The sequence below is a fragment of the Pangasianodon hypophthalmus genome, chromosome 11, assembly GCF_027358585.1.
Source record: "Pangasianodon hypophthalmus isolate fPanHyp1 chromosome 11, fPanHyp1.pri, whole genome shotgun sequence".
NCBI lineage: Eukaryota > Metazoa > Chordata > Actinopteri > Siluriformes > Pangasiidae > Pangasianodon > Pangasianodon hypophthalmus.
This window is the reverse complement of record NC_069720.1, coordinates 17009734-17037555: the sequence shown is the minus strand read 5'-3', so window position 1 is coordinate 17037555 and position 27822 is coordinate 17009734. Positions and strand designations below refer to the sequence as shown.

The 27822-nt window shown below is 38.6% G+C and overlaps 1 protein-coding gene across 2 annotated transcripts; it reads right to left on the bottom strand.

Moving 5' to 3' along the window:
* Positions 1-1151: 1151 nt before the first annotated feature.
* tle5 (TLE family member 5, transcriptional modulator) lies at positions 1152-26673 on the bottom strand. 2 transcript variants are annotated; one of them, XM_026919098.3, is made up of 7 exons: positions 26169-26673; positions 11841-11929; positions 10342-10405; positions 8829-8873; positions 7391-7453; positions 6468-6542; positions 1152-5017 (listed from the first exon to the last, which is right to left on the bottom strand). In XM_026919098.3, the coding sequence occupies exons 1-7, from the start codon at positions 26193-26195 to the stop codon at positions 4784-4786; spliced, it is 597 nt and encodes a 198-aa protein (XP_026774899.1). In that variant the 5' UTR covers positions 26196-26673; the 3' UTR covers positions 1152-4783. The 2 variants fall into 2 exon arrangements, with proteins under 2 accessions (XP_026774899.1, XP_026774908.1); XM_026919107.3 differs by having other exon boundaries at positions 1152-5014; positions 26169-26648.
* Positions 26674-27822: the final 1149 nt, after the last annotated feature.

Below are 27822 nucleotides of genomic sequence, written 5' to 3'. Positions count from 1 at the left end.
GGAAAATAATCAGTGACAGGGCGGTGTGGCCGGAAACTGGTGTGTGGCCAATGCGAAGTCCATTAGTTTTTCCATTACAGCATGTCACAAAGTGTTTTATTCCTCTTATACCACAACAATGAGCCAATGATTACATTTTTAACTAATTAAACACAGACACATCATACTTTTTTTATCCATTTATAGTTACATTTAATGTTGTGGAACTTCTGCGAAACAGGTTAGTTCCTGTTATAGCAGGATAAAGCAGCTATACTTGTTCCTTCACCAGCCTTACTTTTTCCTCTCGCTTTAAAGTTAATAAGCCAAAAAATAACAATAATAAACTAACAAATAAAAAGACAACACAGCTTGTCATGCAAAAACACCCTAAATATATGTTGTAAATATACATAATCACATCTTTGCCTCAAAACTATATGAACTTATTTCAGTAATGAAGATGTGGTTACAAACCACTGACACTTGAGTCTCCTTCCATAAATGTTAAATATACATCTCTTCACAGCAAGCTTCACTATATCACCAATTATATGTTTGTTAAATAACGACATGTTTTAATCTGTTTATTGTAAGGCATAGTCTGCTATAAAAATTCCATGTGTAAGTTGTGTAAGTAATGTTAGAGACTATAACATATTAGAACGAGTGCATTAATAAAGACCTGTGATTTGTCTTGCAGCTGGAACTCAAAATACGACATGGCTTGCTGTTTTATCACTATTCACTGTTTCTCTCAGCATTTTCTATCAGGACAGACTTTTTTTTCTGAGCTCCTCTTGGCCAGGTCTGTATATTCTACATACACTGTATCTTATGACAGTTTATGATTGCATTTGATGTGTGTAGTCTGTTCGAATCCTGATGCTTCTGTGAGTGTGTAAATACACTACAATTTTTTTCTGGAGGTGTAGTTTTGCACCCTGATGGTTTATTCCTATCTCATTATTTGTACTTTACATATTCATGTGTACTGAGTTGCTGTATTGTGTTGTATTTTTTGAGAAATGATATTTAATCTCAGTATACTTTATGTGTATATATGGATTGCATGATAATTAAAAATAAACATAGTTCAATGTTGAAACAGGAGACTACTTTGAAAAACAAAAAAACTTAATTCACGCAGACAAAACAGACACATCAGCATCTCCCATTTCCTCCACTGATCTGATTTTATTTGTAAGGCACCAGCAGCATTTCCTTACTGCAGAAATATCCATTTATATAAAGTAAAATGTTACTTTGTGTGTGTTTGTTATTATTTCATCCTCAGGCTATTGTATAACACTGTTATTTTTGCACTTTAGATTGTACTATAATCAGAAAATAAGAGGTAAAAATTTTTACAAAGCACAAAATGCTTACAATGCATTATGGAAATAAATGCAAATGATCAAGCAGAGGCTATCGATGATTGGGGAAGAAAAGAATATGAGCTGGGAGGAGCTTACAGGGGGTCATAATGTCTTCTAAAACAGAATCACTCAAGATCAGTAATACAGATGGATCAGTGGACACATAAAGCTCTAGCTCCATGTAGAACAGGACACATCTACTGTCCCTGACTGCCTCTGTGAAACGAACACCTACATTTAATTAGTCAGCAGAAGAAATCTCAGCATCTGTCTGACTACATATCCACACAGGGGCGTGGCATTTTAGAGAAAAAAACAGCTATAGAAATAAAGTATGAGAGTAAGCACGTGTAGCAAGTCATCCTCAAGCATGTTGGTAGTTATACAATCTGGCACTTTTACACTAGCACAACTAGGTTCCATTAAAGAGACACTTCCTGTTTCGCTTCATATCAAACTACAGTTTTGTCACCACAGTCAGTCCTGCTGCCGTTATACCCTCTTGAGACCTGAACTACGTTATGCATTTTCATTTCTCTTGTGATGTATGTACAAACAGAAATTAATTTGAGAAAAAGAATGTGATGTCCTTGTATAACACAGTGGGGTCTCATGAGGATATAAACACAACATGGTGCAGCGTCCCATCACTAAACCATTTCAGTACGTTTAAACAGTTAGTTTGAAGAAAACAACATTCAACAGGTTGAGAACTAGGAATATTTCTAGGTGTTGTTTGCAGCGGCAGATTAAAATAGCCATTTATACAGATATTTAAAGTGAGTCTAAAGCACACACATGCTTACAACAAATATAGAAAATGGCAGAATTAATAAACATAAGGTCACAAGCAAACTTGCACGAGATGTACCTAAAAAGTCTGCATCATTTAAAAAAGTATACATTTGTACTGCCACTGTACACTGCAACAACCATATCCAAGCAGTACATGAAGAGTTGTGCACAGTACATGAAATGTGGATTCAGTTCCAGTACTCACGATGTAGTATTTGTTATGTTTTCCTGTCAGGAATGCAAACAGGCTGCACTGAAAAGAAAGCAAACTCACAGTGACGTCCTGTACATAGTCTCCTCAGGAGGAAGGCGAGGTTTTCTACTTCAGGTTGCTTGTGCAATGGAATCTAATAACACACAAATCTGACTGCAGATATCAGTCAAATAAACTGAATTAATACACAGATCATTTTTTGTTTGTTTAATAAGCAGCTCACTCAGAGCTGATTGGATAAATGTGCATTTCATTTAGACACATCGCTAATCTCATTCTGCAAAAAAAGATAGGGATTATTGTGTAAAGGTTAAAAAGGTAAAAAAAAAAAAATAATAATAATAATAATAAAATGAAATAAAATAAAATAAAAAAAGAATCTGAGCTCATAATCATGGCATGTAATCCTGAAAGCTTACTGCCCCCTATTGGTGGAAAGGAAGAATTTCATCCTGGACAAAAGGCACAACAGAAGACAGTGAGTATCTGATCTGAAAACAATTTAAAGCCTTACTCAGGATCTCCAGAGAACTTATCAAAAAATGTTACTTGGTTTTCTTAAAGAAAACACAATGTGCTCTGTTTTAGTTCTGGAATACGAGGATCCTCTGGTCTCGTATATCATGTGCTTTAGCACCTGACTTTTTTCTTTTTTTTTTCTTTTTTACAACTTGCATGCATCTAACAGGGGAAATCTACTGAGAGAAAGTGCTTCTCGATTCTCATATATAATTTTTCCACCATATTATTTCTCCACATATCTCCAGGAAAAACAACACAATCAAACACAAATTTTTTACCAAATTGACAGAAACAGATAATACAATTAAAAAAGATTAGATTTTTTTTCAAACAGTTTGCCCTTTCACTTGGTGAATAGGTTAGCTGTTCTGATTAATGATGCTAAATGCTCTCTGTCTACGACAGTGAGAGAAAACAAACACGCTTTCAGAATCCACACATGTTAAACAGTAATATATATATAGAAAAACAGGGGCCAGATCATTTGTAGGTCATTTTAAGTCTAGCTAAATCCACAATCTCTCAGTGTTGCATTGCAGTGACCTCTGATTAACAACTCGAACAGTTTAAAGGAATATTTTGGAAAAAAAAAAAAAAAAAAGTTGATCAAATATAAAAAATTTAACCTTCTTCCAAATGTAGTCTCTTTCACCCAAAATATATGTTGTAAATACATAACCACATATTTGCCTCAAATGAATAAAAGAAATTTCAGTAATGATGTGGTTACAAATTTCTGACACTGGAGACTCCTTCTATAAATGTTAAATACACAGAAACGTTCAACATATTAATGATTATATATTTTTTTAAAGAACAACATAATCCTTTTAGTATTAGGTTTAGATTAAGTGGAGTGTCCACCATATAAGTCCCTGTGCAAGCTGTTACCATAGAAACGTTAACTTGCCTTAGAGCTGGCACTACTGTTAAGACAAACCATGTCTTGCCCTAATCTCTAAAAAACGAAATCCAGCACGAACGCTGAAACACAGACACATGGTAGGCGGAATTGCAACAGAAACCTGGTAGTCAGTTTGAAATTTTTTTTTTTTTTAATCCTTCCATAAAAGTGTTAATTAAAAGGGGACCAAATACCTTGGCAATATTGTTTGGACCAAATATGTGAATATTCGAGAATATCTTTATGCAAAATATTTTGGATGAAATAGACTTTCAATGATTTTTTTTTTGTTGTATTAACGTGCTAGATAATGTCCAGTGCAAAACTAAAGAAACAAATGATAGACTAACAGCAAATGATATACTAAATTTTATACTAAATAATGTAATTTTTTTTTGTTAAAATATTCCTTTAAAAAGTCAGTAAGTCATGTTATCATAACTCACTGTAAGCCATTTTAACTGCTATTTATAGAGTTAAACTACACCCATACTAAAAATGCTGCAGAAAATATAGCATGCGTTCTACAGTTCACATACGACTGCTGACCTTCATTACGTTCATTTCTTTTTCTCTTCATTCTGTCAGCGTTAAACGTACTCTTTCATAGGTGAAGGATAAAAGAATCTCTTCAGGAGAAAGCAAAGTAGGGGGAGATAAAACTGTGCTCAAAGAAACACTGGTGGTGCCTCAGTGGAGCTGGATGGCCATGCTGAGACGAAGTAGAATATGGAATACATAATACATAGAGATATATATACATATACACTCTGAGAGAGGTGCCAGAAAAATAACTAAATATATAGTAAAAATATTAAAAAAAAAAGTGGACTGCTGAATATAAAGCTAGTGGAACGATCAAGAACAGATGATCAAGATCACAATAGCAATTTACAGCAATGAGGACAAAGAAAGAGAGACAATGCGCTTGTGATGGAAGCGAGCACTGGAGGATGAGGTCACAGCCAATAGCAGGCAGAGGAGCGGTGTCTAGTCGGACTTGTCAGCGTCCTCGTCACGGTGGCTGTCCGTGGCATCTCTGGCGCTCTTGTCCTCCTTGGCGAGCTGGGCCTGCGATGCCAGGATGCTGGAGAGGGAGAAGAGGGCAGAGCTGGAGGTGACGGTGGGCAGGCCGCTCGGCTGGCTCAGGCCGAGGGGGAGAGGGGTCACAGGCAGGGCCAGTCCCTGCAGCTGGGAGAGCTGGTGTGCTTGAAGCTGCTGCTGCTTGGAGAAAAGAAGACTAATAAGCCAGGCTTACTGCTGAAAATAATGAGATATTATATAATTTCTCTCTGTTCTGTTTAGCTACCCGATCCTTCACTGTTTGTAGTCTATGATCATTATCACACTGCAACTACCTCCAGGCCATTTAAAAAACACAACAGGTCACTTTGTCACATCTGCATCCATATCAAACTGCTGCAGATAACAGGCTTTCAACAGGTCACAGCAAGTCCTCATTTCTCTTCATGTGATTACATTTTCTGTCTGCTTAAAAAAACAGTGGCCACGTGCACATTACAAGCTTCTTTGCACAATTCAGATTTTTTTTTTTGCTCAGTTCAGATCTGTCTATCTTGATGGTTCACATTCATAACCGCAAAAGACCCATATATCTGTCTTTAATAAGAACGCACCTATCCCAAAACGCCCTGCATGTACAGTTGGATTTCAAACATTACTCAGTGTTGGTAGGTAACTTCCAACACTGCCTGAATCAGTTCAAGTAAATCACCAATTTCCCCATCCTACACTGAATATGGCCCCTGCTGTCGCTGTCCTTCATTGTTGTTTTGCCGTGAACCTTTCTAAAGACTAGTACAATTGTAAGAAAACCAAAAGGACAGTACCTTTACCAATACAGATATGTCTGTATCGATTCACCTCAAAAGTCAAAATAGTTTTGATTTAAGTGAATTTGCATCCAGATGAATGGTGAAATCTCACTGCAAAACAATTTTGGGACTTGAAAAACAAGGTTCTGTCCCCTCACCACTTCTACCAATCAGCAAAACTAAAGTCATTACATCTATTAGAAACAGCATGCCCTCATAAACACGTTTATAAATTCCCACATCTCTTGCTGTTTGCAGAACCTCTGACTCTCAGAAAGTCTCTAAGGACTTGACCCAGCTCTCAACTCTGCTTTCTGCTCTCCGTCTTGGCCTGCGCACAGAGAAAACTGATTAACTAGCCTTTTTAAATGTTTGTCTCAGCTCAAAAGGGCAATAAGAACCAGAAACCACTTTAGTGAAAGCAGTTAGCTATATCTTCTTCAAAATAATAGCAACGCGAGTGTCTCATGCTTTATAAAGTTATATAAAATGGTTTCCTCACTGCTCATAGAAAAGACATTAGCATACTCTCAAACAGGTTTACTAGCATATAGTATATATATATAATAGCATAACAGCAGGGTAACTTGCATACTTTCACACTAACAATACTAACATACTCTTACACTAGCATACTTCCAAACTTTATACTAGAACACTGGCCAGCATACTAGCACACTAGTGTACGAGTCAGTGGCCTTTGTAGTTTTACTCACCTGTGAGAAACATTTTTTAATCTCCACATAATTTAATCTCTATCATTTATGGTGGTCCACCATCCACTACTACAAATGACATGAACAAACAGACACAGACTCTCCACTCTCCTCCATCCTTACCCGGATAATGGAGTTCATCTCTGGTGGTGTGACCTGCTTGGCTCTCTCTATAGCTCCCAGGACCTGCTGCTGGTGCTGTAACACAGCAATGCACCACAGAAGTCATATCACAAAGTGCATGTGTCCTGCATATCCCATGTCTATCCATCCATCCGTCCATCCCACCACATATACATTCATCTGTCCATCTATCCCACCACACATATGTATGGTGGGATGGATGGATGGATGCATGCATATCAATTCATCCATCCATTTCACCAGACATATCCATCCATTCCATCACATATATCCACTCATCTATCCATTGACACATATCCATCCATTCAACCATGCCACCATATCCACCCATCCATCCCACCACACATATCCATCAATCTACCCATTCCACCACACACATTCATACATATCCATCCACCCATCCGTTCTCCTACACATATCCATCCATCTCACCACATATATCTATCCATCTATCCATCCAACCACTCATATATACATTCATCCATCCATCCATCCATCCACACACATACCCATCTAGGCATCCATCCATATATTCATCCATCTCACCTCACATATCCATCTATTAATTACACCACATATATCCATCCATCCATCCATCACATATATCTATCCATCTATCCATCCAACCACACACATACACATCCATCCATCCGTCCACACATATCCATCCAACTACATATATCCACCCATCCATCCATCCATCCTCACCCACACTCAAATCAACGCAGCACTCAATATTTACAGGGTGGCAAGCAAAAAAATCAATGCATTCCTTGCTGTGGGTTTCACAGGAACTGAGGTGCTTATAAAACTTCAGTATAAGAAAAATAAAATTAAGAGTGCTAACAGATGATGCTGTGTGTGGTTAAATGGGTTGTGGATGTGCAGCCATCATTCAGTACCTCTTGAGACAGGTAAGGCAGGACTTGAGCACAGATTGCATTTAATCTCTTCACAATCTCTGCCTGCAGGGGAAACACACACACACACACACACACACACATTCTAATCAAGTGTGATGTGGAATGAGGTTAGTTTTATTTTACTGAAACAATTACAGCTAAAGACATTTAATCATAAATGTTCTTTCCGTCAGTCAAATGCTTACAATATATATTTTGATCAATAGTGTACATCAGATTGGTATTAGCTGATATTCAAGGTTTCACTATCAAGGTTTATTCAAGGTTTTTACTATGAAAAAAAGTGGTATTGTGCCATCCCTCCTTTCATATACATCCAAAGCACATACAGACATCTGGTGAGAAAAGGGTGAGAGTTGCTGTGCATGCCAGGAGAATGTAATCTACAACTGCTAGGAGAAGTGGCAAGAGGACAGGGTGTGGAGGAAGAAAATGCAAAGAAACACCAATAACCCTGTTTCAGTATAGTCCTGGCACAATGCCCTGTCACACTGACACACTACACAGCATGAAAGAGGAACAGCAGGAGAGAGAGAAAAAGAGAGAGACAGAGAAGGGAAGGAGCCAGAGAGGATGATAAAGGAATTGGCTGAATACAAAACACAGAGTTCTTCTTTGCATTCATTTCTGGACTCCTCTTCACCTATCTCTCACTCCCTACTACAGCCATTCTGCGCACACACACACTCACACGTGCACACACACTCACACATGTGCACGCACACTCACACACACACACACACACACACACACACACACACACACTGCTGCCTGCATGCATTCCCTCCCATATTTTTCCCTGTCCCCCAACGAGCCTGATGAATTGTGCTGGAGGCGGATGCGGTGTGAGACTGGATTCCTGACAGCATGTTCGGAAAGGATGAAGAGGCTGTCACTGTAAAGCATCGTAAATCTCTGTATGCTGTCCCACAAGGGCACAGTCAGTGATAAAACAACACGAGGAGCAGTGGACATCAACTTCTCGGCTAAAGCTAACCTGCATTCACTGAACAAAAATCATCATGAATTCTCATCTATATGAAAACAAATGTTAACAATGTGTATCTACAGTGCATCAATAATAAAAATAACAATAACTTTTGTTGTTTTGGGGTTATGCTGTACTATAATGGATTTGGCCCAACTAATGTATTATTTGTCCAATAGATTCATATTCACTGGCATTTGGTAGAAATCAAACAATGAAGCATGGATAATTGTACTACAGGAAAAGTTTTTGGATAGTATTTGTTTTTTTCCACCGTTGTGCATGAAAATCTCACGGGATCAGTGGTTTCTGAAATAACTGCATGAATGAGCAGTTGTACAGGTGTTCCTAATAAAGGAGCCGGAGACTGCACACATTAAACATTTTATTATTCATAAAGGTCGATTTATAGGAAGTGAGAGCACTTACTTGCTTGTGCATTTCAATGTTCAATCCGTATGACATCTCATAGTACTGTAAAGAGATAAGCACAATTAAAGAAATATGAACTACATTTTCACACATACAAAAAAAAACTGAAACTGGCTTGACTCTTTCACAGATACAGCAGGCATTTGTGTGAGCGTCTATGTTTCACCTGAACAGTCTTTTAGTGCAAAATACAATATGTTAGTGTGTTAGTGTGTGTATATATATGTATATATAAGTATGTGTATATATATATCTCATTTCTCACATCACACACACACACACACAAAATTCTGTCGTAGCTTGGATCAGGGAAGGGCACAGTAACTCGATAGGCTATTAGAGGGAGGAGGGGAGAGTTGGATGATGGCGTGAGAGCAATACTGCACAGATTAGATCAGATTAAACTGCTGGGTGGTTCAATTAGAAGAGCAATATCAGAGAGCAACATGGAGCTCAGGCCAGCAGAAATGAGATTAGAGAGCAGAGACAGAGAGGGGGCAGAGTGCAGAAAGAAAGGGAAGGAGAGAGTGGAGCAAGAAAAAACAAAATAGCAAGAAAAGAGTGAAATCAGAAGAAGGGAAGAAAAGCGATAAAGGCAGAAAAAAAATGTAAGAGAGAAAGAGATAAGATGAAAGTAGGAGGCTAGGGAATATGACAGTGGGTGGAAGGCTGGAGTTGCGAGTATCTGAGAAGGCAAGTAGCCTGGGGCAAAGCAACGCCCCTGCCTCAGATCCTCTTCCAGTTTTGGGCCTTGTCTCTGCTCCAGTTCTTGCTGTCCACTTTCCATTCCTACACCTGATACCTGCCCCTCTCCATATACCTACCCCACTCTTTAAACCTGCCTCTGCCCCACTCCCTACACCTTCCTCAGAAACACTCCCTGTATGTTCCCCAGAACCATGCCATATACAAAACCTAGCAGCACTTCCTACATCTGCCCCAGAACCACTCCCAACACATGCCCCTAAACCACTCCCAACTCCTGCCCCAGCACCACTCCCTATACCTGCCTCAGCACCACTCCCTATACCTGACCAAAAATACTCCTTATACCTGCCAGAACCACTCCTTACAGCTGACTCAGAAAAACTGCCTGAATGTTCCCCAGAAACATGCTGTAAACTTGCCCCAGAACCACCCCATATACAAAACCCAGCACCAATCCCTATACGTGCTGCAGAACCACTCTCTATACCTGCTCCAAAACCACTCCTGGTTCCTGTCCCAGAACCATTCATACACCTGCCACAGCACCACTCCTTATACCTGCACAGGAATCGCTCCCTATACATGCCCCAGAACCACTCCCTAAAAAGGTCCCAGAAGCACTCCCTACACTTGCCCTAGAACCACTCCTTGTACATGCCCCTGGTCCTCTCCCTGACCCAGCTCCAGCTCCTCTCCTAGATGCTATCCCCGCTCCTCATCCTAACCCAGCTTCAGCTCCTCTCTCTGCTCCAGGCCTGCTTCAGCTCTGGCTCTGGAAACAGGCTGCAGCAGCGACACTTACCATGATGTAGTGACGCTGCATCTCCGACTTCTCACTGGCCAGTTTGTCACATTCTAGCTTTAGACTGTAGAGAACAAGAGTTTGATTATTTCCAAAAAGCACAGAGCATAGGGAGTTATCTTTTTCACTTTCAAGCTAGAAACTGAAATGGTTACAGTCTGAATCACACACAAAGTAACACTAAAAAAAATGAAACAAATTAAATAAAAATAGATAAATCATGAACACATATGATGATGTTTATAAGCCTGACATCCAGTTCAATTCAGTAAATCATCTGAGCAGTCAACAAGAATCAACAATAACAGTACAACAGAACTTAGGAAAGAGAAAGATTCTTGTATTTGTCAGTCCTACATCCTGTTCGATTTTCCTTTAAAAAATGAATGAATGAATGAATGAATGAATTAATTAAAAAATCAAACTGCTCTGAAAGCATGGCATCTAAACTGTGTTTTATGGTATATCATGAACAATGCGATCACAGTTCACAGTCAAAAATATCATCTAGCTGAGCAGCACACTAAAATTGGTAGAGCACTAAAATTTGTGCCTGTTTTTTTCCTAGCTGTGAAATGAAAGGTGGCCTCACTCTCTACTCCTTCCTCACAGATTGGTTATTTCAAAAAAAAAAAAAAAAAAAAAAAAAAGGCCACCAAAAACAAAAAAGCACCCTAACATACATTAGAGGTTGTCATAGTGACCATCCTCCATGCTGCCAGGCTACCTGTGATTGGCCATGGCAGCCCCTGATTGGCTGTGACCGCTAGATGCTTTCGAGGATGCTGTTGGGGGTAAAAAAGGCAGAAAAAAAAACCTACACTGATGTAGTTTTATTGCTGTTTCTTTCCGCCTCCAAATCGCTTCTGCTGTCATCCTTATTTTGATTAATGTATTCCCTGATCTATTTATGCACATGCATGGGGGGAGCGACAGCCCATCTGGGCTCTGGAGACAGCCCACAGTACATTTCCTTTAAAAGGCTGTACGCATCATACACGTGAGAGAGAGAGAGAGAGAAAGAGAGAGAGAGGCCTTGCATCTGGGATCTCAGCTAAAGTCAGTGGCAGGAGCGTGAAGGTCTGAACAGACACAGGAAGTGTGGGGCCCTGTTCTTCTAAACCGCTCACATGTAAAAGGGGGTTAAACGCCAGCGCTCTTGTTGTCATGGGAATAAAGAGGAGGAAGAAAAGCTGGCTTGAAAAACAAGACAGTGAAAGACGTGGGTCATACTTTTCATGTTGCGTGAGTTTTAGGTCCTCTGTCTCTCAGAAATCAAAGCATCAGACAAGAACCAGTTCATAATCATATCCAGTAACAACCATATGCCTAATTCTTTGTGTTGAAATGTTCATTCTGAACATTCTGAAATTAACCGTATATTAAAGTATGGAATGTAATGGAAATGTGCAGGGTATAAAAAAGAATAAGTGAAATCTGGAGAGAGAGATTGAGACACAAATGGTAAGAAGAGAGATAGATAGAGAGGTAAGAAGCACCTGTGATATTGTGCTTGGAGGAACTGGAACTCATCTTTAATGCGGTCACACGAGTCTGACGTTGTGAACTTCAGCTGCTGTGATGAAGCCTGTAATCAAAACATTAACATTCAGTCAGTCAGACGCCTTCACCCCCACTGCTCCAGTGCGTGTGCGCACACACACACACACACACATTATATATATGTATACATAGGCCCTGTTTCCTAACACACATTAGCATGGTTAATGGCACACCATTAAAACAGCATTAAGAACTTGCACCACTTCCACAATTTCCATGAGGCTTCTGAAGAATATTACATTCCAAAACCTAGATCACGTAGGAATTCTCATGTGGTAGACTGCTGCCTCCGCTACACCATAAACCTGGCAATGCCTTTTCCAAGATATGAAAATTATGAAAAGAAAAAATCCCTGTCAGTCAAGTGTCAGTCAAAACAGACAGTCGCTAAATTCCAGTTGTATTACATGTGAGGCACTTACAGCAGATATTATTTCCCTGGTCTCTGCAAAAAATTCCAGCAGGAGAAAGAGGACAGATTATGACTAGAGAGATCCGGCTTCTTCTGCCATGGATGCTCAAGAACACCAGGTGCCATGCTGGCAGCACTCCCATAAAGTAAACAGGAGGCCCCCCTCATACGTTTCTGACAGATTTTTATTAATACAGACTGCTCTGATTTCAGGAGAAGACAACCTTGTGAAAATCAGAGTCACCTCTTCCATATAGTGCTTTGACACTGTGGGAAATTAATCATCAAGTCAGATTGAACCAAAAAGCTAATGAGCTAGAGTTTAACCACACAGGCAATCAAATTCAAGTCAAGTGCCTTTGCTCTCATTAACAGTCGAGCATCCCAAGGGTCATGTTACCTACTGTACTGCCCAAGGGTAAAAAAAAAGCACCTTATTTTCACATCTCATTTCCTTGTGTATCCAAACTTTGGGCTTTAAAGGGCAAACGTGGGTGAATGTAGGGCTGGGCAACATGATCATAATTTACATCAGATTATTTTCAATACGTTGATAATAATGATACATATCACAGTATATACATTTTTACTGACAAAAAAATCGTCTGACGTAAAATTAATGTTACTGGAGTCATTTGTGAAAGGTGTCACACAATTTTTTATTTATTTATTTGAACAGTCATGTAAGCTACACTAAAACAGAACAAATTTATCAAAAAAATTACATGTGCTACACCAAAATCCGCATTTGGTAGATCCATCACCACAACTCAGACAATTATTCTGCCTGCAATGCAAATCACAGGGTTATATTAATACTCTTGTTCTAACACACAACGACTTCCATGGGGACTTGTATGGTGGACTCTCCATATAAATGGGTTAAAAAAAAAAGACATGTAATCTTTGTGCTGCGCAGGAGTCAGAAGTTAAGTTACAACTGTTTTCAGACACAGGAAAGTCTTCAGAATGGAGAACTTTGCACTTTGCGGTTTTCCTGCAACGTCAAACTGCTTTTTTGTCTTCACATGAGAGAAAAAAATTAGCCAGATGGGTGAGGGAATGACTGTTTACAACTGTTATAATGTAAGTGATAACAAGAACTACCTTGTTTCGTGGAAATACACAACAATAAACACATCTATGAATGGACAAGATGGGCGATGTGTTGTTCTTTAATAAATAAAAAAAAATTAATTGTTGGAAAACTGTTGTAGTGTAAGGGGATTTAAACACCTTGAGACGTGCTGTTATAGGAAAATAATCAACTTATCAACAGAATGATAACGGTAACTCTGCATTGCATAAGGCGGTATCACAATACCCTGCCGTTGATTATTTTTCTTTAACAGCACGCCCTCTTGTGTTTTATTCCTTACTTATGTAATCCTGGGTAGAGTGGCATGCCACTTTGGTTGATGTTCGTCTAACACTCAACACAGAAAGTAAAAACTAGCTTTAAACACCTCAGAACACCCACACTCTGAAACACTGTGGTTATACATGTAGCAGTTTTGCAACAAGTAACATTTAAGGGCAAATATATGAGCTGCCAGCTGTGGTAGGAACATTTTTACCAGTTGGCAAATTTCTACCAATGTTTTATTCAGCCAAACCCCTAGAGGAAAGTGTAACAATAACAGCCAGAGGCTAAAGACACACCAAGGGTCATAGAGCTTAACACGAACTCAGTATGCAGAGTAAAGCAGAGCACTCATATGCCTGTGAACCGAGAGCATGCTTCACTCTCCGCCAACCCGCAGCTCCATGACTGAGGTGGCCCAGGAAACTTAATTTCCTGAGGAACAGTGGGGTATGGAACCAGCTCGAATTCTCAGACGTCCACAGTCGATAGCCTCGGGTGGAGTATTGAGTGGTGGAAAGCTGCAAGGTTGTGCCACCCACACAATAGTGGCCTTCAGTAGCTGCTCTCTGGCCTGGCAGCTTTCGTAAACAAAACTCAGGATCAGCGCAATTCAAGGCTGGGTGCTACATAGAAAACCGGGCAGAAAGCAAGTAACAGAGAAGCCAGGAATCAAGCCATGAAAGGAGGCAAGAGTGTGGACTAACTGACAACATTCCAGGCCTTTAAAAGGAAAGTCTTTCACACGCAGATGAAGAAACTTACCAAAGTTAACTCAACTTTTCCTTCTTTCTCTCTCTCTCTCAAACACACCTCAAAAAATAGGACAATCCCTTAATTTGATTCTCGCTTCTTGCTATTCTGCTCTGCTCCTCTGAGATGCAATTAAAGCATTTAAAGGTTTTATGTGCTGCTGGGCAAATTGAGAATCTTCGGCAGCTAAATGAGATTCATCATTTCAGTAATTTCCTGTCAGCCCCTGACCCTCATCGCTTACCAAAAAAAAACTAATAAACGATTCCAAAAAATTCCCTTTAAACCTTTGAACAAACCTGGGTTGAAAACCAAAATCTGTGTACACAGCAGTGCTGTGTACAAAGACACAGGAGATTAATGTGAGGGGAGATAGCGATTCTTTGGGCGACTGAGAGCTCAATTCGTCAGCAAATCCATTCATATTCTCCCTCTCCCTCAATCTGTTTTCCCAAAGACAAAGCACAAGAGTACTACGGTTAATCTCACCTCTGTTCCTGTTCTGACACATGCGTTTCTCCAGGTTTGTGGTGAGTGTGTTTACATGTGAACAGGAATTCTCATTGAAGTGGAACTGCTTCTGAGTTTTGAAGAGCATTCAGAACTCTAAGTTCCCGTCTCAATGGTTATCACCACTGAATATTTACTTGTGAACTGGCAAATGACACCAGAAACAATTTGCATCAGAACTGTCTTTTTTTTATATCAACTAACTGTCTTTTGTAGCACTTTAATACCTGCTCAAGCAAAAAAAAGATGTGATGTGCCTGCCAGTATACTGTTTGCTATAAATCTGCACTGCAAAGTAGACAATAACTGTTCTGAAATCAAAATGTATGTCATTCATGACAACTAAACATTCGCATATCTAGGGCATTATTAACGTCCCAAAAAAATACCCAAATATTACACACTTATGACAAAGAGATACTATACAAAATATATAAAATCAGAGGATAGAATCAGACTGGAAGCTTCCTGAGCTGCTGCACGAGACAGCTCTGTAATCCAGTTGAGGGATGGAAAGCTAATCCTGTCGGGCATGAATTTGATTTGGATGATTATCTCCATGGTCGTGGACCTGGCACACAGTCTCACATGCGTTAAAAGATGGCTTTATCCCACTTTACCGTACTGAGCCACTCTGCCAATGCTGAAAAAAGGCATATAAAACATTGTACGGGTACAATTAGTTGTGAACACCTACCATGTTTTAAAGTTCAATTAATTTCAAGTGTTTATTTAATGACTGCCAAAATATCTATACTTAAGTACTTTTGAACTATGTTTTGTAATTTGTAACACAATTTATGCTTATTATCTTGTTATTGGAAATGAATTGGTTTGAAGTTCACACAATAACAGTAGACTGCATATCAATTGTATATGGTATAAAATGGTGTCAGGACATTAGCAAGTTGGGATATGTAACAGCTCAAACATTTCCACTTGCATAAAAGTCTGTGATGTTCAAATGACAAAAAAAAAGGCTATCACCTTTACTGTAAAGGCTTGAGAAATGTCGTCCAAAACAAATGATAAAATTTCCCTCCAATAACAGACTACAAAAACTTTCATATCATTGTTCCTGAGATTCTTACAGGATTTGTTATAATACGTCACATGTGGTAGCTCAGTGGTTACGGTTCTGACTAGAGCAAGGAGTGGAGAGAGTTCAAATCCCAAGACTATTAGAAAAGCCCTTGCTTAACCTTTGAGCAAAACCCTTAACCCTTCAACTCTATGCTTGGAGAGGAAAAAGAAGACAAATTAATATATGAAAGGAAACACATGATGATAAAACATAGTATAGTTTTTACACTATATATTTCCCAAAGCTGCCGCTACCAGTCAACAAAACCCATAACAGTAGCCTGTCCAATGCTTTTCTTCATGAAACATCAAGAAGATGAAAGAACACATACAAACCTGAGAGTAACTGCTCAGCTCTATACTTCAATAGGCTTCCTAACATTAGGTATGTATGTTTAAACCTAATGCACTTCACAAGATGCGATGAAAAGCATGTGCTTCAGAATCCTGCTTAACTACACGCAGCAGCTGAGATGCAACCTGGTTGACGGTAAACGATTTAATCAGCCAGAACCTCTGGCTGAAAAAGACAGGAAAATGAGCATTCCTACCATTTCAGGTTTATGGAGAGTCAGCTTGAATTTCCCCTACGGGGGATCAATAAAGGTACGTCTTATCTTAGAGATGGGGAATGTGTAATAGTACTACCAGCTGTGCAGTCAGGAACTGCTTGCTGGCAGAGGCACTTTTAGGTGATTCTGAAGTGAATTTTCACAAAATTTTCATTAAATTTGTGTAACTGAAATAAATAAATGATTTCTACTTGATAATGTAATCAGCATATAACTTGGTATTAACTAACTAATTATGATTTGAAGCCAATCAATCAAAGTTCACATTAGTGAGTCTCCTGATATGTAAATTTATGCAAACCCAGGAGCTTTTACAGGATATGAACACTGAAACTGAATTTTTTAATGAATACAGACATTTTACACATTTCCTGCTCCAGCAACCAATTCCTGAATACATTCCTTAGTATCTAGTTTGGTAATTGAGACCGAGTGTATTTTATGTATGATGACAGGACAGAACACCAGACCTCATAGCTGAAACGCTGTTTGACTTGTCGAGGGCCCAAACATAACGTGCTACATTAGAAACTTTGTTAGGAGAGGATAACAATCATAAACTTGTTTGTTTCCCTTAGTCAGTATTAATGCATTTACCTAGCAAACTAGCTCACTGTATATTATTGTATTATGTTAGCTAACATTTTTTAGCCTAGTGAGTTTCCAGGTAACCAAAACAGACGTTTGTAATCGAATGTGTGGTTTGTTCACCGCTGACGGCATACAAGATACTTTGTGAAAAAGCTTCCATATAAATAAACATACAGTAAATGTAGTTAATCTGTTTATATATACTGAAATTTACATCCTTACATACTAGTGAATACACTGCTATATTTATAACTGGTTATATTTTTATTAACATCATTACAATTCACTTTATAAACGCTTTGACAATACTGCAAATAAGCCTGCTGTGCCAACAAAGCACATTACACTGAACCTGAGTTTAAGGGGGAAACGAGGCAGGACTATATTTTATGTGCTGTGTGTCATCAGCTCACAGGTTTAGAGGGCAGACACTGAGAGCAGACGCCTGGCTTGGTGTGATTTATTAGATTACTGACCGAGAGCCTTTGATCGTGACTGATGCTGTTTCGGTTAAAAAAAAAAAAGAGAAATCCACAGGTCACAACCTCAAGATTACTCCCAGCCCATGAAACAAATAAATCAACAATGAGACTCAGAGCTTGAAGCTGAAATAATGTGTGCAATCACGTCCCTGAAAGCCAGTGCCAGGCAGAATGCAGATAAACTCAAACAAAGAACAGATATTCATAGCTAAACGCTGTATTAGCATCCCACACGGCGACCTCCTCCTCTGGGATTTGCCTGTGCGCAGCAGCAGGCTGTTGATGAGCTCCGGGCGGTGCTCTGGTAAGCTCCTGTGTTTCCTTTTCTAAACAGGGATTACAAGGCAGCATGATCATTTAGAACTTAGGCAGAACAAGGCCTGGAATTGGGTTAAACACACTAGAACTGCTAAATAGCCACCTCAACTATGGACATGGCCTAAACTAAAATTCAGCATGTCCTTCAAAGTGAATAGAACATCAGCTGTGCATGTCCTTAAAACACATTATATAAGAATGTTCACCTTCACCTAATGAGCCGAAATAGGAAACTCATGTTTTGTATGCATTGTCAGTGAAAGAATAGTATAGAGAAGGGGTGGACAAATCACTAGCCTGACTGCTCAACACAAGAGGAATAAAAGTCAGGGATAGTAGTCATTCATAGTTGTCCACAGGAGGACAAGCAGGCTCAGTAGGCTAGCAGTCACCAGCATTCAACAACCAGAGAAAGGAAAAGCCTTACTCGCTATTCACTTTCACAAAACCAAAGCTTTTATTCGGTATGTATATGAAACAAAATGTGCTTAATGTGCTTTGATGCTGTAACTATATCACACACTACACATTCTGAATCCCACCACCTGCTGCACTGCACACATTGGCTTTAACTAGTCTGATTAATTACTGTGGCCAGATAAATGACAGTCTTTTGAGCATCAGGAAAATGCAGGTTTGTGGTAACACTGATGAAAAAGAGGAAGATAAAGTGCAGTGCAAAGCTGTCGTATAACTGTCCTGCTAGCACAACATGCAGTCACCTCGCGGTTACACACTGGCCAGCAACTTGCTGACTTTTGGTCAAGGGCATAAACATGACGTGCTACCTCAGACACATTTTTAGAAAAAGGATAATGATGGCTCCCAAGTGGCGCAACAAAAACTATTCATAGTATCATCCGGCAAACGCGAGTCGAATCCTGATGATGCTACAACAGTCTTCAAAAGAGCCAAACTGGCCGTGCTGTCTGGATGGGAGGAATGGCATACTCCCTCCCTCCTGTCAATCACAGCAACACTAGCCAACTGTGGGCATCTGTGAGCTCGTGTATGTGGAGGAGGACGAATAGCTCTTTCCTTCAAGTGTGTTACAATGCACTGTGATGCAGCATGAGCAGCAGTTTGAAAAGATGCAGACTTCACACATCTCAGAGGAAGCATACGCTCGCCTTCAACTTCCCCTGTCAGTAGTTTTCGTAAGATAAGGGAGACCTGATTGGTGCGTGAGAATTGGCCAAGACCAAATTAGGGAGGGAAAAAGGAGGATGGGGCATTGGTAAATGGTCTGTGTACATTTTGTTTTTCGTTTCAAAATGAAAATGGGAAAACAAGGAAACAGCCTTTTTGTATTTTTGTTTTTCTTGTCACAAAATAAAATAGCAAATTAATTAATCTTAAATTTGTTTTTAATTCATTTCTACTTATTCATGAATTCAAATATGAAAATCGCCAACTGCACTACATATCAGCGTGAACAGAGTCGACCTGGAGGATGTTACTCTCTGGTTAAGATGTGTACTCTGGAACCTCATTCTTTTTTTCATAAAAGACATGATAAGAATGGGTTCAACATATGCAGAAATATTTTTTGTGATTAAAATATACTGAAACTGCAGCACCTTGAACATCCCTTTTTTTCAGTTGCTATGTCGTACTCCTTTACCATCAGCCTCTTGCGTTTTTTTGGAAAAAGCATGTAGTGATCGAAATTAGCAGTACATCAGGCACTAATGGAAATATTTACCCTACCCATCTCACTACTAGCCAGTAATACATACGTTCATTAATTTTTGCTCCAAAATGAATCTGAAATGATGAAAAAACAAGCAAAAGAGCAATTCAAGAGCTTCTTGTAACAGTTCTAGTTTTAAAGCCAAATACTGGTTTGAACTTCTCATTTGCAAATATGTTTTTTATACTTTGAAAATGAAAAACGAATGAACACAAGTTACACAGACTCTAAATTATACTTCTATAAAATATTTTGAATAAGCTATGTGTCATGTATTTCATTTAACATTACTGTCAGGATACACAGGATTCATGAGTAAGTAAAATTAATTCATAAGTAAAAACCCACCACTAGTTCCTTAACACCATACTGGAGGTCAACACTGGTGCACAACCATCACAAACTGCCTACTGTTACACAAATGACAGCAACATGAGCTATTGTTTATCAGATGCAGCAGCCTGTGGCCTGATTTCAAATAAGGTGATAACGATACAAATAACCAGCAAACAAAGTCAGTGCTGCAGATCAGACTAACGGGTTGGCTAACAGAACTGTGGAGAACCCTGGAGAACCCTGAGTGTATTATTTACTGCTTGGATATCAGTGATTCAGTGGGTGAGAACTGAAAAACAGCTGTTGAATGGCAAAGTCATCACAAAAACAGACATGAAAACACACTGGTTCTTTGGAACTTGTTCATTTGTTAGTCACTGGCACATAAATTGCACATTTTTTGCATACGTTTTAGTAGTTTACGAATACTCTTTGTACAGACATATTTTACTACCCAAGAAAATAATGAGATTTCTAAAACAACTGTCTGCTGTTATTCACTTTGTTAAATTCAAAGCACCATCTAGCTCTTTTTCCACTGATGAGGTGCCAGTCCCTAATCTTGAACCATTCCACGATTTTCAACCTCAAAACAGCCGGGCCTTGGCCAGCAATATCAATCTGGTTTTAGCACCAAAGAACTGGACACACCAGTGAACTGGAACATCTTGAATAACTTCTTGACCACTATTAAAATAAAACTTTAAGATTGTGAGTTGTTTGAAATTCTTGTTGACCAAAAAAAAGCAACTCTGCAAATCATTTATGGGTTGTTAAATTTTATATCATGCATACTAAATTTTGTAATGTTTTGGCTTTTAACGTGATTGAAATGCAAAACAGCTCACAGAAAGATTCACTGGTTCCCTGAAACAGTACCAGGATCCTTTTTAAAAATTGTAACAAATTGTAGGTTCACCAGTTTTGCAATCACAATATGCTATTTTTGCCCATATTATAGGAGTTGTTACTCATGAAAAGGTCATCCTGGAAACTAACTTATTAGCTCAACAAGATGGACCAAATAAGAGCACTCATGGTTACTTTACCAAAACGCTATGTAAGAGACAGAGATGTGAGGTTTCAGCATCAATGTTAGCCTATGGGGAAAAATTTTTTTTTAAATAGAACATACAGAGGCAGTGGCGGTTCTGGCTTAGTTGGTGCCCTAGGCGAAATCAGACATGATGCCCTCCCCAATTCCCAATATATGTAAGGGATAATCCATGGCTAGGTGTGCATGACATGATTTTAATGCACGATGTGGAGGCAAAGAACGTTGCTGCCGTGGAGTGCATTAAAATCATGTAATGCACACCTAGCTGTGGATTATCCCACTAGGTCACTTGCCAGCATTGACAAGTTAAAGCTGTCAATGATGTGTGCAGTGCAAAATTTGACTGAAAGGAAAAAATAACAGTTAATTGTCTTTAGTTATTTTATACACGGGTCATTAGATCTAGAGTTCTGCCCACTCTAAATCATACACAGAGATAAAGTAGTGTGATAAGATTACATTTATTTTAATGAATTATGGTAAATAGTTATTAGAGAGAGAGAGAGAGAGAGATTGTGCATGGGTGAATTACCTGCGTCAGTGCCGCTTCTCTACTAATAATGAAGCTGTGAGTTTAACTACTGCATGCAATTGTAACTGTATGTTACTACAGTTAGAACTGTTTATAGGCAGTGCATTAATTTAGAATGGTGATTAAACTGACTGGTACTACCTGTGCATTCAACAGGTTGAACACACACCTTCCAGCCAATCAGAATCGAGTATTCAGATAGACCATGGTGTGTGTGTGTGTATGTATATATATATATATATATATATATATATATATATATATATATATACACACATATATATCTTAGCTCAGTGACACAGAGAAACTGGGGACCGTGCGTGCAGTATACAGTGATATGAGGTAAAATGGTAAGTGACTAGTTACAGTGCAAATGACATGTTATAAATAGAAGAGTCAGAAATGTGCAAGATAGTACATAAGGTATGATACTAGCAATGATACTGACACATAATGGCAGAAAGCAACTGCAGTGCAAATGACATGGACAAAAAAACAGTTTGTTACAATATAAAAACATATCATTAAAATAATAATGCATATATTGGTTCTGCAGTTTCGGTTATTAAAATTATCATAATGCACAATCCAAACTTTCATGTAATTTGGTCTTATACCTATTGCTGACTATTTTGGCATTTGCATTACTAGTGCCCCAAAATTACACATTAATAAAAGTTACTGCAAAACGTCGTGTGAGATAACGTACATAGCATAAGTTTATCTTTGTCCCGTTTCTCATCGTCCTCCTTTCTCTTTTTTCAAAATTGAAATCTTGATGCCTTTAATCTTTTCATTCTCAGATGTTTTTATTCTCATGTTCTCTATGTTTTTACACATGCCTGTAAACATCACCCATCCCATTCTGCCCCTGTCAATCACTGGTCAAGACTAAACCATTCCACATTTGTGGTATATATACTGATGTACTGGATGTACATCAGGAACAGGGAAGCAAAATATCATCCCTCCCCTATTTGAAGCTTCTAGCAGGTGACTTTCCATGAGCAGACAGACAGCAGAGGAGTGAGGGGTGGCAGACGGGGAGGTGTACCACAAGGAGCTGCTAAAGAATTAATTTTCAATGAGTGAGATGCGCCCTGCGTGCCACACAAAACAGAGAGCGGATGCAATTCTGTGTGAAACTGCCTCAAATGAACTATAAAAAAGTGAAGAGCGTGCCTGAAAGCTGCGTGCGCTGGCGATGCCCCATGCTGCCTATATGGGCTATGCCAGGATCCGCCACTGTACAGACGCTTAGTGTAAAGTTGCTGCCTTTTTAGCTGAAGGTCTCAGATACAGCGCATCTCTGCACACAGTTAGAGCTAAGAGACATTCAGGGCAGTCTAAGTAAACACCATCTTTGTCAAGAACGGTGAAAAGTCGTTGCTATGGAGCCGTGCTGCCGTGGCAATAATGCCCTTCTCTTCTTCATCTTCTCCCCTGGCCAGGGTTCAGGCAGGCCAGACTCAAGATAGTGATTTATGAGATCCTCTTCTGCCCTTAGAGCCAGGACTAAGCTGCCTGAGCCATTTATTACTCTCAGCATTTTCACAAATTCAGTAATCATAGTATGTCTGCATTGCAAGCAAACATTTCGGTTATCAATAGGTCATCAAATTACTAATAGAGATCTATTGTACTGATAAGAGCAGGTGTTATGGCTCTAAGGCCTATGATTAGGCCTATGTGTTCATGCAGCCTGCCAAACCAGAGGCATCTTCAACATCTGACAGTGTATTGTAATGTAAGACTTGCTCTTAATCACAATTCATAATCGCAGCTGCATGTTTCAATGCGTATTAATCAAAAGTGTTGTTCTGCGCTGTGCAATTAGTCAATTGTGGAAGTCTTTAATTAATTTATAGCTGAATACCTGCTGCATCGTAACCAAGCGTTTCTTGTTATCAAATGGCACTAGGTGAAAATTAATGCAGCAACAGGTCATGGGAGATTTCGCTGGGAATGCCTTGAAAGCATAACAACCTACTGTTGCTGGTAGGCTAAAGAGGGCTTTTAATTACACTTTTAATTTAAAGTAGTCCCTGAACATGTAACTTTAAATCATGGACAATATTCTATACATGTTTTATTTGTTTTAAAACCAAAGGACTGTTTCAAATGGCCTAGGAACATCTCTACACCTGTACTCTCTTTAAAAATGCCAGGATCTAGGGTTATGAATATAAACAGTATGTACATTATCTGATTAAAGCCAGTTTTAGATCATGCAAATTCAGCTGTCTTACAGTTGTATGCAAAAGTTTGGTCACCCCTGGCCAAATCACATATTTTGTTGATTTCTGATGTGAAGAGAAGTAAACAGTATCTCTGCAGGAAACTATTTAAAAAAAAAAAAAAACATTTTCTGCTAATGGTAATGCACAGTTACTTTATATTTCATTAACTTTAAAACAGAAAAAGTAGTAATGATGGCATGTGCAAAAGTCTGGACACCCTTCCAGGTGTAAAGTCTCAGAATTAACGTGTTTGGCCATATCTGACTCATTAGGACTCATTTCTCAGGGCAAGAAAGTCATTACGATTTATCAGCTGATGACAATTCCAGACTCTTCAAACCTTGTGCTAACACTCTACAACCATCCAAGCAGCTGACTGAGGAAATGAAGCTAATTGATGCCTACAAAGCTACGGCTATTAAAAGATATCAAAGTGTTTCCAGCTCAGAATTTCCACTGTCCAAAATGTCATCAGGAAATGTCAGTTAAGGGGAACTGTGGAAGTCAAGGCAAGATCTGGAACACCAAGAAAACTCTCAGAAAGGCAAAGATAGTACAGAACTGCCCATACGCTGGCCATGTGACTCTAAGGACCTGCAGGAAGGTTTTGCTGACACATGAGTGGTGGTGCACTGTTCTACTCTGCAATGTTGCTTGCACAAACGTGATCTGCATGGAAGAGTCATCAGAAGGAAAACTTACCCATGACCTCATTACAAAAGGCAACGTCTGAAGTATGCAAAATAACAGACAGGTAAGCCAGAGGCATTATGGAAAGAAGTGCTGTTGAATGATAAAGTAAAAATAGAACTCATTGGCCTCCATCACCAAAGGTATGTTTGGTAAAAAAAGAGGTAGCATTCATATTTTAAATTATTTATTTATGTGTTCAATTTATATGGCTCATTTCTAACACTCAATGGCACTTTACAAAGGGACACAAAAACGTGGCTTGAACCTGACTGGATTTTTTTTTTTATATATATATATTCAGACTTCAGAAATCAGATTTGTGCTTCAGAGTCAGGTTTGAGATGGGTTACAGATCACATCATATTCTGGGTACCAGATTTATCCCACTCATAATGACCAGACTCATTATTCACAATCTGCAGCCACAATCAGCTATTATAATGCAGTTATAATCACTGTGCATTATGTATTACTTTGCAAAACAAATGGAGTTACTCTGCAAAAAAACTGACATGTACTGATATATCAACATAACTAAGAGTGGGCAATATGACAAAAATATCATCTCAAAATAACAGAACATATCACAACATTGGAGGACAACAGTACTGTTGCATTAAAAAATGACCTTTTACAAATTAGTTTGATGACACTGTAATTTAATGTCTGCAAAAATACAATAATCCTAAAAAGGAGAGAATTTTTTTTTTTGTTACAGCTTTAAAGTTTCAAAACTGTAAAAGTCTTTAACATCAGATCAGCTGCTTCCAGAGTGAGCAATTTTAGTTGGAAAAAAAAAAGAAGAAAAGTTATAAAGATGAGGTGCCCATGATATATCAGAAATTTGTATTGTGACATATTTATTTATTTATTTATTAACTATATCATTATTATATGGTGATACTGCTCAGCCATAATGATGACTGTATATTTTACAATATTATCAGAATACTGTATTATATGATTGTTCAGAGTTAATGGATCACTGTCAATCAAACTCAGTTTGTTTTTTCTAACATATAGAAATTATTTATATTTGATATTTAGCCATGTAGGTGTAATAAACACTTACACTGACACTCTGTAGACAAAATGAGATGATCATGAGGGTATAAAAACCATCAGACTACCATTTACACACCTGCAGAATATTTACATCCAGCAAAACCAAACACTAGAGCTGCTAAAAATAAACAATTACTGTATAAAAAAAAAAAAAAGATTTGAAACTGAGGACTAGAACAGTTTGTATATAATGACTGTATAATAACAGTTTTATATTGTATGAGTTACACCTACTCTGAAGTCCTGAGGCCAAATGCCTTTGTTTTATTTGTTTCATGTCACACTCTGCTGCTTTAAAATACATTTCTATTGCTTTATAGATATTTAAAATTGATTTTTCATTAAATGGTGCTGTAGGTTATGGAGTTAAAAGCTAAACTGGGCTGAACTATGCTAGCTAATTTCCTGCACATTAAAACTGGAGGACTCATTAAAGTTCACCTGGAAGCTGACGCTAGCTAACTAGCTTACCAGGTTTATAACAGGTTAGTTAGCTGATTAGCATCGCGTGCTAATGACATTTTTACTACACCGTGCAGAAAAGAGCAAAAAACAACCACTCACCGAGTGCCTGGATTGTGGAAACATCATGACAGTTTTCTGTTTAAATATTTACGCAGACCTTTTAGCCCAGCAAAGCGTGTGAAATGGTTTTTTCTCCGTCTTTGTTCGTCGGTAGATAGCGGATGGAGCAGGCTAAGCTAGCCCGCTAACACGGCACCCAAACAGCGCAGCAGCAGCAGCAGCAGCTTTGCTCCGATTACGAGGCTTCAGTCTCGTCTCTGGAAGTGATTTCTCTTGGGGTATCATTCGGCATGGGGGGAAAAAAGCTCTCGAAGACGCCCCGAATAACGTTGTTTTCACTGCTGAAACGTTGCCTGCTTTCGCCTGCCAGCTCCCTTTTTAACCACAATCCTAGCAGCGCTGTTTCTCAGATGCGCTTCAGTGCTTCTTCACTGCGCTGGTGAAATGAAGGCGCCTGGATGTGAACACACACACACACACACACACACACACACACATGCCTGCACACGTCCCTCCTGTGCTTTATCACAGCTTTCACAATTTGTCTGGCTTCAACGGGGTACCACACAGAATGTGCTCATTTTTACTGCCAAATGGAAATAAGGCTAAAAGTCATAAAAAATAGTTTTTCCACATGAGCAGATAAGGGCGTGCGCCACTACCACGATTCACCACAAGGTGGCGACAAAACGCTGGATAGCAATTAGAGCGAGACACTACAGGTAGGAACAATTTTGGTCGATGATTTTTATATATATGTATACATAGAGATAGATTTTTGGATCAATTGCACCTATAACTTGTTTTATTTAAAGATGTACTATCAAAAACCCAACATAAATGCTTATTTCACTGTTTTTTCATACTCATATTCACAGCAAAACGTAGAAACTTTGATGGACTTTAAGCTCCGCCCACTCAGCACAATCACCTCATGTCGTGTCATATGAGTCATTATGATAAACCATAAAGTGGAAACATGTTTCCGAAAAAAAAACATTTACATTTTCCTCAGAATCAGTTTTGAGAACCAAAAATCTCAGTTTCTAAATGATCTGCATTCATTAAATTAAATGTTCATTCCTAATTAGAAAAACTTCCTAAAATGTTGATCATTGTTGGAATTATTTTAGGTTTTATACTGAAAAATAATAAATTTATAACAGCCCATGTTTTCTTGGTTAAACAACAAATATTCCAACAAAAGTATTTGTAAAAGTCTCTCTTAAGAGCTTCTTCACAGTCAAACAACCACTTTAATTCTAACATCATTTAAAGACATGATTTTTTTTTTTAGTTTTATTAAGTACACAAATGTGTGCATAGTTAATTAGACAAAGTACATTCATCTATTGCATAAATAAATGTACATTCTTGAAAAACTTGCAATACCAAAAAAAATCATTGTAAGAATATCAGCAGTCAAAGGTACAATTTGTCATTTTGAGTCATTCTTTGTGTAATTCTAAGATGTAATATTAGCATGCAAAAAGGTGTCACAAGTGTCTCATTTTCCAACTGACATTAACTAAGCTCCTTCTTTAACTCCCTAAAAGTTTCTTTTCCACTGCACAAAGTACAGTTGGGGTCATAAGTTCACATACGCCTTGCAGAATCTGCAAAATGTTAATAATTGCAAAAAAAAAGAGGGATCATAAAAATTGCATTTTGTTTTAATTTAATACTGCCCTGA

What these genes read in the sequence shown, in the direction of transcription:
- tle5 (XM_026919098.3), bottom strand. Translation starts at nt 26,195, where the DNA reads ATGATGTTTCCACAATCCAGGCACTCG. An exon ending in CTCCAAGCACAATATCACAG is followed by an intron (nt 10,406 to 11,840) that starts GTGCTTCTTACC and finishes TGTTCTCTACAG; the next exon opens with TCTAAAGCTAGAATGTGACA. An exon ending in AGATGAACTCCATTATCCGG is followed by an intron (nt 5,018 to 6,467) that starts GTAAGGATGGAG and finishes CTTTTCTCCAAG; the next exon opens with CAGCAGCAGCTTCAAGCACA.